This window comes from Rhinopithecus roxellana, chromosome 2 (assembly GCF_007565055.1).
Source record: "Rhinopithecus roxellana isolate Shanxi Qingling chromosome 2, ASM756505v1, whole genome shotgun sequence".
Taxonomy (NCBI): Eukaryota; Metazoa; Chordata; class Mammalia; order Primates; family Cercopithecidae; genus Rhinopithecus; species Rhinopithecus roxellana.
Genome location: NC_044550.1, coordinates 120930774 through 120946655, shown reverse-complemented (window position 1 = coordinate 120946655; position 15882 = coordinate 120930774). Strand labels below are relative to the sequence as shown.

At 36.1% G+C, this 15882-nt stretch overlaps 1 protein-coding gene across 1 annotated transcript in view; it reads left to right on the top strand.

The window, feature by feature from the left end:
• Positions 1 to 8173: 8173 nt before the first annotated feature.
• The window catches only part of LOC115892687 (gamma-aminobutyric acid receptor subunit beta-1-like), a 159646-nt gene continuing 151937 nt past the window's right edge, over positions 8174 to 15882 (top strand). The window contains exons 1-2 of the mRNA XM_030914236.1: positions 8174 to 8270; positions 9128 to 9422. Of these exons, the coding sequence (XP_030770096.1) occupies positions 8174 to 8270; positions 9128 to 9422 (392 nt within the window). The remainder of the gene's footprint in view (positions 8271 to 9127; positions 9423 to 15882) is intronic.

Below are 15882 nucleotides of genomic sequence, written 5' to 3'. Positions count from 1 at the left end.
TCTGAATATTCTGTTAGATCTTCCATGCATCTGATTTTATTTCTGCTCTTATTTAGATATTGAGAAAAATGGAAACACTAATATCCTGTGAATCTCTGGAACTAAGGAACTTACACAAAATCTATTGTGTCATATGCCATTATGTGGTTTTTAAAATGCGAGTGGTTTATGAATCATTATCTTGATGAATTAATTATCAATTTAGTATTTTTTTGTTTTGATTATTGACTAACTTGTAAATAAGCCTCAAAATTTCACTGAATAGAGATCAATTTTTAAAACTTTAGTACAAGTAGCCTTGTGCTATCAAACTGATGACAGTAATTGCTGGAACCATCAATAAAATACCATTTTGACATATCTCAAAATATATTTCTTAATATTTTGTATAAAGTCACTATTAATTCATTTCTAAGGAGTAAATTTTTAAACTTAATTTTATTTTTGCCATATGCTTTTGTCATCCTCCTGGAAATCTATCAATTCTCTATGTTTTCAGGAATTATAGACTCATTCATTTTTGAGTTGTTAGAGGATGGAAATTCTGGATTATTAATTATTTTAGTTATGTGAAAGTACCCACTTATGTTTTATAAGGATGAACAATTTTTCAGGAAATTGGAATGTAATAAGATGATGGCACTAACACACTTATTTCTGATCTTGAGTGTCCCAAATACATGACACCACTTAATTCATATTCAACTGATGCATTTGATCATTTGCTATCCACTGTACACTATGCCAGGACCCTGAAAGATAAACTTTGCCTTTCGGGAACTCAGAATCTAGTGGGACTGAGAAATAATTTTAAAACAATAGGATAAGTGCTACAATCAAAGTAAAAGAGAGTTGTGGGAGCTCAAAGGAGCGAATGACTAATCCTAGAATCCAGTTTCCCAGGGCTCTATCCTCTTCTCACCCTATGCTCTCTCCATGGTGAGCTAATCCATTCCCATGACTTCATCTATCACTCATGAGTCACATAGCTGTGTTTTTCCTTGAGCCCTGTCTTCCTACATTCTGACCCATAACTACTTATTTGGCACCTCTATGGGCATGTGCCACTGACACCCACAACACAAACCCATCTGAAATGAATAGTCATCTTCAGCCCCCAATCTTCAACTCTTCTTATTGTAGTCTACCTACCTACTCAGGTCAGAAACCTGGTGGCCATCCTTGGTGCCTCCTTCTCCCTAACCTCCCATATTAAAAGGCCACCAAGTGCTACCTCAAATAACTCACAGCTTTTCTCGCTTTCACCTTCCTTTTAGTGGTGTATTAAGTCAACTCTGATTTATCTATTCTCTAGGCAAATGCAAGTGCTTACTAAACTGATATACTCCTACTCAATCATCTTGTATCCTTTATTAGGCAGATGCCAGTAACGAAAAGTGGAACCACTCTGATTTCTCTGAGTATTTGAAGTGATGGGAACTTCATGCAGGGAGCTGGTTACACGGGTGGTGGAAGAACTGAAAAGCCTGCAGAGGACAGTGGAAAAGCTTGGAAATAAGCAGTCTCTCCTACTAGCCTATGAGTTCCTTGAGGCAGAGAATGTATACTAGTCAGCCTTTATATCTCAGCATCTGGCGTAATACAATCATTTAAATATAGTAAACAACCATTAAAAGTTGATACAATGAGTTAGTCATTCTAACAAGCTAAAATATTTTGACTTGGAAGTTTCTAGAAAATTTTCCCTACTTGAGGCCCAACATTTCACTATATCTTACCATGGAAACAACAAAAGCTATTTGAGCTTCTGATTACCTAGATTCTTGAATGAAAGCCATTTAGGCTGTCACTGTGTGAAACATAAATTTTATATCTATTTAAAGAAATTGGGCTCATCATCAAACAGGCTTTTCCATTTTTTAGAAAAATTGATCTTTATAGTTTTAAGAGTAGATATTAGATTAAGAATGCTAAAACCCTATGCTATATGAGTACAGGCTCAGAGTTTCATATAGTGAGTCTCATGCCATGCAGTTCATTTTATTGTAATCCATACTCCAGTTGGCATGTCAGTGTCATATGTGCCCTATGTATCAAAATGTGTTCCATGTGATTTTCTTAGATGATTATCATTTGGTGTAGCATCACAACTACATGATTCTGTTCAGTCATTGGACTGATTAATTTCAAAATTGTTCAGAACACAAAACTAACAAAAAGTCTGACTACACAGATGGGTAGACCAAATGGGACTATTTAGGATGCGACAAAGGTAAAAGAAGATTATGTTCTCTGAAGCACACACTAGGCTACAGCTGGGAAAAATCAATAATAAATAAGAATATGCACTTTAGCAACAATGTTAATGAAGAATGCATGTATTTTAAAGGTATTATAACAAAACAAGACTAAGGAATAAGCACAACAAACACGTATTATAGTTAACATAACACTAGATGATGTAAAGATAAAAGATTAGAAATTAACAGCAAACTTGAAGGATACAATGATGAATTTCTGCTTTAGAATGTACTTAATGGTGACAGTGAAAAGCAAAACATGCATTTAGACAGAAGGTTCTATTAGAAACCGATGTTTTGTGGTTGATCACAATTACGGTTCAGACCATTTTTCACTGATTGTCTTTGTCACATACAAATTATGGGGTTTTTTTTTTCTTATCCTAAGGAGCTTTTCTTGTTACCAGCATATATACTTGTATATATAGGTGACTTGTCTTGGTAATTTATTTTCATTGTGTTTAATAGGGAATTGTTTTGCTGGCAAGTAAATATGTGTTTCTTCCCTTCCTTGCTGTCTTGGTTAATAAACAAAACCCAAATCAAATATTTCTCCCTTTTTAAAAGTCGTTTAACATCTCTAGGTCTAAGATTTCTCAGCATACCTCCAATTTTTCAGTTCAGGGAGGTGGGCTAGATGATTGTTTGAGGTTTCCTTGGCCTTTAATGTATGCAATTATTGGTAATGAGATTCTGATTTGTATATTGATGAGCATCATTACTACAACTTTTTCTGGTTGGAAGAAATAAAGATGGGAGTAAATTAGCACAAGGAAAGTGGAATTTGGTGTAATGATACCAAAGAGAGATCACAAGGAGCTAAAGCACTGAACACTGTTCAGACTTTGGGAGAACTAGAAACAGAAGTAGAAAGTCTTAGTCAATCTGTTCATTCACTCTCTAACAATAAACTCTGCCCCTTATGGCTATCTTCTGCATTTTTCTCCACTTTCTTTCTTTCTCTACAGGCTGGCTTCCTCTTTTGATTCACAGTCTCTCCTCTCTTATAACTTCATAATAGCAGTGCAGCCCTAATTCTTATTCATAACCTTGCACTTGGTCCAACAGCTCCTGCCTCAGATCCTTTGTCGAACAAGCACATTCCTGAGAAAGGACTCTGATTGGTCCATCTCAACTTTTTTGAGCCAGGCTTATGTTTATTGAATGCCTGTGAAGCAACTGTTCTTGAATCAGGTATCTACTCCTATTCCAAAAATGGGAGGAGAGCAGCCTCATGTGATATAGAATGTGACTCTGTTCAAGCAGCAGGGATTACAGGCAAGCAGTCTCCATCACAGAAGAACTGTGGAAGTCATAGGCAGTGATGCACAGTTCTACTCTAATAAGTATTTCCAGGGAAGCAGCCCAAGTTTTACAAAGGGCAGATCTCAGAGCTCAGCTAAACTGACATGAATATTTTATGGGGAACAGAAGCTTGTACTTGGGACTCCTTATAATATATATTAAAATCAATGTAAGATAAAACATAAATGTGAACAAGAGCTTTGGTTCTTTCCCCAAAAGATATACACACATATTACAAAAATACATGTAATACCTTTCTTGAGAATAGTTAGAAAAGGAAGAATTGCTTGAACGATCCTTTTGCGTGGATGCTCCATTACTAGATGCTAAAGCAATATCCTGTCTCTTTCCTAACATAATCTGAGATGTGCAGATTGTGGGGTCAGAGAACAAGGAACCCTCCCTTTTGCAGCTCTCTGTGATGTCTTCTTAGATCTCATTCTAGTAAAACACATGCTTTAACATATTTTAACATATTTGCCTGTACTGCATAGCTGTTTTTCCTATTCCAAATGCTAGATAATTAATGGATTTTAATAAAATGGCTTCTTACAGTATAAACCATCTTATGCCAGCATTGCCTAGAATAAACTTTTGAAGGATACATTAAAATCTCCAGATAAGCATGTTCATATACATATTTTTCATGATAAACAATGGTAAAACATTTTGAAATCTTTTACTCATACTTAAAAGAGATATTTTCATATATGGCAGGGTTTCTCAACCTTGCCACTATTGACATTTTGAAGCAGACAATTCTTTGTTGTGGGGTCCTGTGCTGTGCATTGTAGAAAGTGAAGGAGTATCCCTGGTCTCTACCCACAGATGCTAGGAGCACACCACTAATCTCACTGGTGACAACCAAAACTGTCTTCAGACGCTGCTAAATGTACCTAACATGGGGGGAAGAATCAGCCTGTCTTTAAAACTATAAATCTAGGAAGAATGTTACCTTTTTTCTCCAAAAGAATGACTTTTATTTAACATAATTTTCTTATACTGTACCTTTAATCATCTCTAGATTTAAAAAAAAAAAAAAAAACAAAAAAAAAATATATGTTGTTCTGAGGGCAGACACAGTGGCTTACACTTGTAATCTCAGCACTTTGGGAGACTGAGGCGGGCAGACTACCTGAGGTCAGGAGTTCAAAACCAGACTGGCCAACATGGAGAACCCCCATCTCCTAAAAGTACAAAAATTAGCCAGACGTGGTGGCAAACGCCTGTAATCTCAGCTATTCGGGGAGCTGAGGCAGGAGAATCTCTTGAACCTGGGAAATAGAGGTTGCAGTGAGCCGAGATCATGCCACTGCATTCCAGCCTGAGTGACAGAGCAAGACTCCATCTAAAAAAATAAAAATAAATAAAAATAATTTTTAAAAAATGTTTTGGAGTTTATTGAGCGCTACTGGTTTGGTATTGTCCATCTTGCCTTTCCTCAATGAATTGAATTCTGTCATGCTTGAATTAGCCCAATTAATTTTATAAGCAAGCTCATATCCATTTATCACATTAACTTACCTCAGTGTCAAAGAATTCCCTATGGCCCACAGTTTCTAAATATGTCACACTTTCTCTCAAGAAATAGCTTGCACACTTGAGAAAGATGGTGGAACACTTGTGAACACACCTAGAAGGAAAATAATTTTAATGCTGTTGGCCAAAGAGCATTAATTTCTTTCTGAAAAAATGTTCCATCTTCTCTGGAGTGCTTGCACTTTGGACTAATGAAGAATTAACAGAAAACTGGTTGTGTAAGAGAACAAAAATACAATTTAGAGGCTTTCTTTTCTACCTAAAAATAGAATCCATCGAAATGAAGTCATAGGCTTTATTATATTCAAATGTCACTGTTAACCATTATATTAAGGCGTGGATAAAAAATTGTTTAAAATATAATAAGTAGTTTCTCTGACTTGTAAATGATAAAAACTTTCATGGAAAATTTGCCCATCTCACAAGGTTTCTGTGAGAACAAATGTTATAATAGATATGAAAGGGTTATGAGAACTGTGAGCACAGAGCATGCCACAGGAGAAGGGAATTATTGTCATGCATGCGGTTTTACATAGATTGTCAAAAAAGGAAAAATTGGTGTATTTTGGTACTTCCATAATGTTCATTATTATCACCACAATTATCAATATCTTCAAAAAGGTTTTATTAAGGTTATTAATATCATATGTCTGTATTTTTATTTATCATAGAATCAGGTCCTAGATTAGGCTGCTAACCCTAGAAATGCATTAAAAGACCAGGTGTGAAGGATACTTGCTCCCCCTTACCTACTTGCAGATGTAATATGCTAGCATATGTTCATTTTCACTGGGTAACTTCTATTGCAAATCGGGTACATTATTGCTTGAATTTATAACCATGATATAATTTTTACTCAATATTTATTGAAAACAGAATGAGTTGTATAACAAAAATTTCACCACATGGCATGTAGCTCTTTCTCTACAGGAAACAAAAATAGTTTCCAAAGAGGAAAGGGGAAACGTCTACACGCACACACACACACACACACACACACACACACACACACACACAGAGGTCTAAACAGGGATTACCCATGTTTTCTCCTTTCTGTTCTCCACTTACCACACTAGTAAGTAAATGACAATAAATGCTATGTATTAATATAGCATTTATCATTCAGTATTATTTTGCCATTTTTGAAGTTGACAAATTAAAATTGTATGTATTTATTGTGTAACATGATGTTTTCAAATATGTGTACATTGTAGAATGGTTAAATAAAGCTACTTAACCAATCCATTACTTCATATACTTCTCTTTTGTGGTAAAATTTACTCCTACCAGTTTTCAAGATAGTCTCTTATACTTTATGATCATATGTTTTCCCCATCGCATATTAAAACTTTATTGAAAATAATTGTGGAGCAAGGATTTTGCTGAAGGTTACATTGTGAGGAATTCTGTGTGGCACTCATAAGAATCTGGATGCTAATGAGGAATTGGTATAAGCTGACACATGTATTCCATTGTTGATCATGCTGACTGCCATGGCAAAATTTACACTATGACTGTGGCTGATATTTAATTTTCCTATACTGGCTGAATTATAAACAAGAACCCAACACCAAGACTTAGAATTCATCACAATTGTTTATTTTCATGGCCAACAGAGTCCATCTGCCTACAAATTCTTTTATAAACATCTTTTTAAAAATAGAAATGCTCATGAAAATGAGCATATACACTCTAAGTATTTGGAAGTGTAACACTAATTTGTACATAGCAATTAAAAATTTTGAAGATAATTTATTTGTTTAGCAGGTTATGGTTTCTAAAGTACCTTAACTTTAATTTTCTCAATTGATTCTCACAAAAAGCCAGTAAAATGCTATTTTTTCATTTTAGAAATAAGGCAAGTCAGGTTGCGGTGGCTCACACTTGTAAGCCCAGCACTTTGGGAGGCTGAGGCCAGGGGAGCAGTTGAGGCCAGGGATTTGAGACCAGCCTGAGCAACACAGAAAGACCTGTTCTCAAAAAAACAAAAAGAAAAAAAGAAAAAAAATTAGCCAGGTGTGATAGTGCATGCCTGTAGTCCCAAATACTTGAAAGGCTGAAAGATAGGATTATTTGAGCCCAGGAATCTGAGGCTGCTGTGAGCTAGGATGGCGCCACTACACTCCAGCCAGGATGGCCAAGTGAGACTGTCTTTAAAGGACAAGAAAAAAGAAAAAAAAAGAGGCATCTTAGGTACAAGAGATTATGTCAGTTACTCATAATTAGGCTTACACATGGTAGAGTTTAAAATCAAGCAGTTTTGTATTCTAAACCCATAATCTGCCCAATTCATTTTCCTCCAAAAAAATCACAATATTAAGAACTTGTAGATGATGCAAATGAGAATGGCAGTAACTGAGAAGAGGACTGTAGGTAGCCTGAGGGTTATTTTTTTTTTAATACAAAGGTAAAGTGGAAGGAGGTTTTATATCTTTAAAATGGATACTGTGGGACTAATAGTCAAAGTGAATATCCTTTTGTCGTTGAACAAGAAAGAATGTCTTTAAATTATTGGAAGGTGGCTTCTGAATAAATAGTATAAATGTTCTTCAATATGGTTAAAAGACCCTGGAATTCATTGTGCAGAAAGAATATTGTTTTATATTTTAAGATTTTCAGAAATGCATAAAAATCCATTTGGAAGTCTAGATGAAGTGCAGTTTGCCCAGATGTTAGACATGATTCGAATCATTCTTTGTCCCAGTGGTATATATAACAGTGGTAGCACATGAACACTGTGCAGGAGGTACACAGTGTATTCTTAATAGTCACTAAGGCATTCACAAAGTCACTATTGCCATATGAATGTCTTAGAAAAAGTGAACTTTCTGTTTTTATTGAGATTCATGTCAAAGACTTTAGGATTTTACTGCTGCCAATTTATTTTCCTTTAATGGACAATCATACTTTGCATTAATAGAGTTGTTAAAAACAGACAATAACTAATGTGCTAAGATCATTATCTGCAAGACCATTCCTTCCAGCAGCTTGAGCCATTTATAGTGATCCTAATATTCCTGTCTCTAACTGTCAGGGGAAACCTAAGTAGAAAGAAAAAGTTCAGGGGGATGTCCTCTGTAATATCTTGTGAAAGTGAAGAAGCAAGCTTCAAGATCAATTCCAACTTTGAATTCACACCACTTCCTGAAATGAAACACAAATGTGGTAAGCGAGAAATGTTGAATAGTGCCACCACTGAGGTTAGTCTTCAGACCAAATAAACATCTCCATTTGTATGTGCCTCATAACTACTTTTCAGGACCCACCCATAGATAAGTTGTAATTCAAAGAAAAATCCAGATAAGGGCAAATTGATAACCTTTATGTGTTAAACAGAGTAGTGTTCATTCAAAAGCATTTGTGGTTTGAAAAACACCCTTTCCTTTTAAGTGCATTCAGTTTTAGTTATTATTTATGAGACATTCCTCTCCAAAACAGAACTATAATATAATATCCAGAGGTCAATGTTTGTGAACATAGATTCCTCTGTACAATTTCTCTTTATGACTTTATCCATGACATCATTACCTTAACTTCAAACTTTAAAATTCAGTTACATCTATTTGCTCTATATTGGTGGAAATGTTTATATATACTTTCAAGTATAGTTCTAGTACTTTTATTATTTATTTAACTAATTATATATATATATTTTAGAGACAAGGTATTGCTCTGTCACCCAGGCTGGAGTACAGTGACATAATCCTGGCTTACTGCAACCTCTGTCTCCTGGGCACAAGAGATCCTGCTACATCAGCCTCCCAAGTAGCTGGTACTACAGGCATGCACCACCACAGCCAATTAAATTTTTAAAAAAATATTTTTTGTAGAGATGAGGTCTCATAACACTCCGCAGGCTGGTCTTGAACTCCTGGGCTCAAGGGATTCTCCTGCCTTGGCCTCCCAAAGTGCTGGAATTACAGACATGATCCACAGTGCAAGGCCCCTAGTACTTTTAACCTGTTAGTTGCCTTATACCTCTAAGTGCGAATTTTAATATATTCAAATGTAATCTCTTACAGGACATCCTACATGTTATCAAACCTTAGATGATAATGATAGTAAAATTCTTCTTCTGGCTTTCTTTATTTCACAGGATTATACACTCACCATGTATTTCCAGCAGTCTTGGAAAGACAAAAGGCTTTCTTATTCTGGAATCCCACTAAATCTCACCCTAGATAATAGGGTAGCTGACCAACTCTGGGTACCAGACACCTACTTTCTGAATGACAAGAAATCATTTGTGCATGGGGTCACAGTGAAAAATCGAATGATTCGACTGCATCCTGATGGAACAGTTCTCTATGGACTCCGGTAAATGACTTGATGTTGCATGTTTTAATGTTGTTGTTGCTTTGTTTCATTTTCAACTTTTGGAAATGGGCAAAGGGAAGAGAAGCAAGAATATATAGATGAATATATAAATGGGGTGTCATATACTTATGAAGGCCTATTACTAACCCTCATGTAGTTAAGGGCTTATTACAAATTAATAGGCAACACATCAAAATTACCTACCAGTTTTACCAAAGAAATATCTGAAGTGTAAACTGTTATTATAGGATATGTAAAGTGGTGGCTGTTTATTCTTTGGTGTCACCTTTAGTGATTCTTTTGAGAAACAGATGAAACCTATATGTTCACAATATCTCAAATTTTCCTGTTATTTCAGAGTGTTCATAAGGCCCTTGAAATCCTTCTATGTACCATGAATACTAAGCTGAAACTCCAGTTACGGGTCAAAATATAACAATTAATGTCTTTAAATTCACCAATTCCCCAAAACAATATACAAGTGAAAACAACATATATCTGTGATGAAATTTTTAGTGGTTGGTTATTTAGTTGATAGTTTTGGTCTTCATTTGCACAGTAAAATAATATCAGTTGTTCTTGGCAAAATGATCTTTGAAATTTGATAGCTTTGGTCTTCATTTGCACAGTAAAATAACATAGTTGTTCTTGGTAAAACAATCTTTGAAATTTTTCCACTCTTTCTGTACCCCAAGGACTTTCAACTTCAGTTAAAAATATCTAAGTTAAAAGTCTTTGGGAGAAATGGTAAAATAAATTAACAGTTCCCTTGAGTCTATTGATAGCTACAACAAAAAGACTACTAATCCAAGATTGGTGGTTAATTATTATTTATGGTTCATATACTATAAATCAATTGTAATTTTTCTGTTACCAGTGTAACTTCCATCAGACATGCCCAATGTGTAAAGGGATGAGTTACCCTTCTAAATTATCCTGGGAGAGTAAATCCATGACTCAATTTAATAGGCTAATCAACCATGACATGTGTAAGTATATGGATTAGTAAAGAATATATAAAAAGTTGATTGGTTAAAAAAAAGAGCAACTAGATTTTTTTTTGACAAGAAAGAATGTGGCTTACATTGTGAGATTACAGAGTCTCACTTCGTGAATTTCCCAAATTACTGCCAGCATCTACCAGTGGGAATAATACAAAGGAAGGAAAATATTTGAGAATCATGAAGTCGAATACATTTCATTTTACAACTGGGAAAACTGAGACAGAAAAGGGAGAAGTACCTTATACAAGGGAATAATAAGGTAATGGCAGAACTGGGACTAAAATCCATGTATCCTGATTCCCATGCCTGTGCTTTTCCACTCCATTGCCATTCAAGTGCACTTAAAAGTCAATTCCTATTTCCAAGTTGTATGCCACTGCTTTAATTCCTTCGGAGCAAACCCAGTTCTTTGTAGCTTGTTGTCTAGCAAACAGACAATGACCTTTCCAAAGAGAAACACAAACCATTCATCTATTATCTGTGCCCTGCTCTTTTTTATGGCACCAATTTTCTCTATAAGAGCCTCACAGTAGTTCTCATAACTTCCCTTTCTCTTCCTCTGTCTTTCCCACTTCCTCTTCCCTCACAGATTTGGTTTTCCTTTCCCTAGAAGTTATCAATATCCTGGAAAGGTCATAAGGTATAGCAGAGAAAGTGTGACTTCTACAGTCAGGGGACTGAGATTGGGCATAAACTCCACAATTTTCTGACTTCTTGACCTTGAACAAATTATGTAAACTTGTTAAGACTTAGTTTTTCAGTTGTATAGTAATGGGCTAATACTCCCTTACTCATTACTGGGACAATCTTATGAACTAATCAATATGACAATACATAGTAAGTCCTAAATTGTATTTCTCTAAAGTAGTTGTACCTTATATAGCCTTATTAGGTACTGGACAAACTGCATACCAAGGGTAGTTTTCTAACTCCCAGGGGTATCAGTGATTAAAATAGCGATAAAGTTGTTCAATTAAAAATACACTCATTGAGTGCCTATTATGTGCTACACACTCACTATTTTGGCCCTGAGAATAACTTTCCAGAAGCTGAGTAGAAATTTTTCAGTGGACATAGAGCTGAAAACAATAGATACTGCAGACTCCAAGACTGCGGAGAAGGGGAGTGTGACAAGTATTGAAAAACCACCTATTGAGTGCTATATTCATGATTTGGGTGATGGGTATAATAGAAGCCCAAACCTCAGCATCATGCAATATAGTCATGTTACAAACCTGCACATGTACCTCCTGAATCTAAAATTTGAAAGGAAGAAGAAAAAAAAAAATTGTCAGTGGAATGCACTTGGGACTTTGAGTCAAGAGACTTGTGGCCTAACCAGCTGGTGCCCTTCAGTAAGCCATTTCATCTCCCTGGGCTTCAGATCCACCAACCTTAAAAAAAGTGATTGGATGAAACTATTCCTAAATTTCATACTGTATTAGTCTGTTTTCATATTGCTATAAAGATGCTACCCAAGACTAGGTAATTTACAAACAAGAGAGGTTCAATTGACTCGCAGTTCTGCCTGGCTGAGGAGGTGTCAGGAAACTTACAACCGTTGCAGAAGAGGAAGCAGACACGTCTTACATGGTGGTGGGTGAGAGAGAGAACACCAAAGGAGAGGAACCCCATCCTTACCAAAAAAACAATTCTCATGAGAATTCACTCACTATCACAAGAACATCATGGGGAAATCACCCGCATCATCCTGTTACCTCCCACTGGGCCGTCCCTTGACACCTGGGGACTACAATTTGGATTACAATTCAAGATGAGATTTGGGTGGGGGACACAGAGCCAAACTATATCACCTACTAAACCTAAATTCCATTGCTTTGTGATCCTATATATTAGGGCATATTAATTTTAATTCCCCTGATGTAACATTTCCTAATCTAAGAAGTGACAGTCTGCATTTTTCTAAGTAAGAGCCTTTTAAAGAATATCTGTTATTGGTCACCTCCTAAGCACACATACTAGAATATCCTTATCATATAACATATTGGTATATTTATAGTTGTATTTATTTTAGGCATGAGTAATTAAGAGAATCAAACTTCTTGGCTTAATCCTTTCCATCAGTCCAGCTCATAGTCATCATGAATGGGTCCATATATTAATGAGTAGGTTTTAGCAATCATGGGATCAATGAGATTTTCTGAATGCACTGGAAAGCCTTTGGCTAGGTATTCCATAATTGTAACAGCATATCATTAATCAATTTTTTGCTATATTCAAACTCAGTAAGCTCAATATGAGATATTATAACTTATATGAAGCCAGAAGAATAGAGTCAGTTGTCTATTTTTGTGAACTATGTCAAATCAGATTTTTCACCAAAGGGATGGCACATAGTCCTGTAAACACCCTGAAATAATAGAATGGTGTCTGGTTAGGGACTGCCACTTCTAGAGGAACCAGGCTACTATGCAACAGATATTCGACCCTTGGGAGAGACTTCATTCCTTGTGCCTCTTGCCCTTGGGTCACACTCCTGTGACAAAATGCGTTACACAAAAGAGTAACCCAGTAACCTCTATTACTTCCTCTTCCATTTAGGTGGGGAATCTAAATAAAAAATGTCCATGATGTGCTGTAAGTTGTGTTAGGAGACCAGAACTTTAGTCCATGTGCCATGAGCCATTTAACTTGGTCCTCTCAGAACACATGATGTCATTTCCTTTCTTACTCAAAAGCAGAGACGATACAGTATCAGCTCCCTCTATGTCACTTAAAATTCTTCTGTTTTTCCTCCCTTCCTTCCACTTGACTTTAAGGAGGATTTTTCTCTTTTCTCTGAGACTAATCTCTCCATGTCTGCATGTAATCTTCTTGGTGCACACTCTTTACAGACTTTGCTTCCCCATTTTACCTACCTCTTCAGCCCTTCCTCTCTGTTGACTCCCTCTCTTCAGTTTCTGCTTTGAGCACCAGTTTTCTCACAGCTTTGGTTTCCTCTACTGCCTCACTACACATTACTCCTCTATCTCCAACAACATGGTTCCCATCCATACTACTTTCCCAAAACAGCTCTGCCAAAAATTACCAAAACCATCACTGGTTCTCAATATTAAAGAATCTTAAAGAATCTTGACTTGTCCGAATGCTGTAAGAGTAATGACTGACTCTGACTTCAGGACTTCCAAGACCCAGCACAATTCTTAAATTATTCTTGTTCTTCTGTTTTTTGTTATTTCATTATTGACTCCTCTTTTGCCACTTATTGAAAACTTTAAGGATTCTTCAAGATTTGATCAGTTTATTGAGTTTAACAGCTTTAAATATCTAAATTCCCAAACGATCGAGTTTCAAAAATTTCCAATTGCTCACTGAGCGTCTGTATTTGGATTGCCTGCCAGCTCCTCCTCACATGACCCCTAGTTCATATCATTTGATTTTCTCAAAACTGGGCCATCCTCCTTTCCCAAATGTTAATGAAATTACCATCATCCCATTCAATAGACATAAACTTGAAGGCAACTGTAATTCCACATCTCTTTTGTCACTGAGATTTAATCTGTTGCTTCTATTCCACTCCATCTCAATCTCCTTCTCTATTTCCAAATCACTTCTATCACCTAAATTAACATCCTCACTATCTGTCACTTCCTGGCCCATTTCCTATCTCATTTTTTCTCATTACTGCCATCTTACTTCTCCTACAAAAAAATAAAAAAAGTTTCCTCTTTCAGAAATCTAAGACCCTCTGCTTATTTCTGTAAACATATCTGAGGCATTTCAAACGTAAGTATGTTTCAAATACTTTATCCCATAAATATTTCATGGAATATACAGCTGACTCTGGAATAAAATGGATTGAACTGCATAAGTCCATTTACTGGAGGATTTTTTCTCAATAAAAGTTACACCGAATGTGCCTGCCTCTCCCTCCTCCCTTTCCACCTCCTCCCTGTCATCCACTTCTGCCACCCCTGAGACAGCAAGAACCCTTCTTGTTCCTCCTCTTCCTCAGCCTATTCAATGTGAAGACTATGAGGATGAAGACCTTTATGATGATCCATTTTCACTTAATAAATAGCAAATATATTTTCCCTTCCTTATGGTTTTCTTTTTTTTCCCCTTAAGATTTTTTTTTATTATTATACTTTATGTTCTAGGGTACATGTGCATACCATGCGAGTTTGTTACATATGTATCCATGTGCCATGTTGGTGTGCTGCACCCATTAGCACGTCATTTACATTAGGTATATCTCCTAATGCTATCCCTCCCTTCCCTCTCCCCACAATAGGACCCGGTGTGTAATGTTCCCCTTCCTGTGTCCAAGTGATCTCATTGTTCAATTCCCACCTGAATGAGAACATGCAGTGTTTGGTTTTCTGTTCTTGTGATAGTTTGCTGAGAATGATGGTTTCCAGCTGCATCAATGTCCCTACAAAGGACACGAACTCATCCTTTTTCATGGCTGTGTGGTATTCCATGGTGTATATGTGCCATACTTTCTTAATCCAGTCTGTCACTGATGGACACTTGGGTTGATTCCAAGTCTTTGCTATTGTGAATAGTGCCCCAATAAATATATGTGTGCATGTGTCTTTATAGCAGCATGATTTATAATCCTTTGGATTTTCTTAATCACATTTTATTTTATCTAGATTACTTTATTGTAAAAATAAAGTAAGACCTATAATGTAAATTTTATGTTTGTTGCTATTTACATTATCAGTAAGGGTTTTTATTAGTAAGGTGTTATCAGTATGTTATTAATAGTTAAGTTGTGAGAGAGTCCATAGTTATATGTGGATTTTTGATTGCATGAGGCGTGTAAGAGCCCTTAATCCCTATCTTGTTCAACAGTAATTATATTACAAGAATTATTTGTCATTTCTCTAAAATTCAAATATAACTGGGAAACCAGTATTTTACCTTGTAACCCTACAGCCCTACTGATGCCCTCCCTTCTCTGCCCCCATTCTTTCCCCCACCCCACCAGTTTTTCCCATCTTACTTTTGCTTCAAAGTCTCTCTCAAATTCCACTTTCTCCATGAGGACTTTCATGACCTTCCCAGCCAGGTGAAAACTCTCTCTCATTTAATGCCTTACTACAATGTAATCTTATAAATTGGAATTCGTGACTCTTTTACGATGTTTTATCTTTCTGCAGTCATTTTCCACTGATGTACAGGATTGTGTATTTGTTGAAAATGTGAATTGTATTTCCTTAACCTTTGCGTCCTCTCTCAAACCAAATAGATGCCCAATAAATGTTTGTAGAAATGAAATTAAAAACCGTAGGATGCAGTCACCTGATTCACAATAGTTGTCAGCTGCAACATTTTCTATATCTACATGATGGCTTTTAACCAAAGAGCAATTATCACTATTAACGGCCTCTTGTCCAAACATGATCCAGATGGTTGCATACTTATTCTCTCCAAGGCCTAGCCATGTGGGTGCTGAAAGAGTGTGTTATCTTTCCCTGAAAATGGCA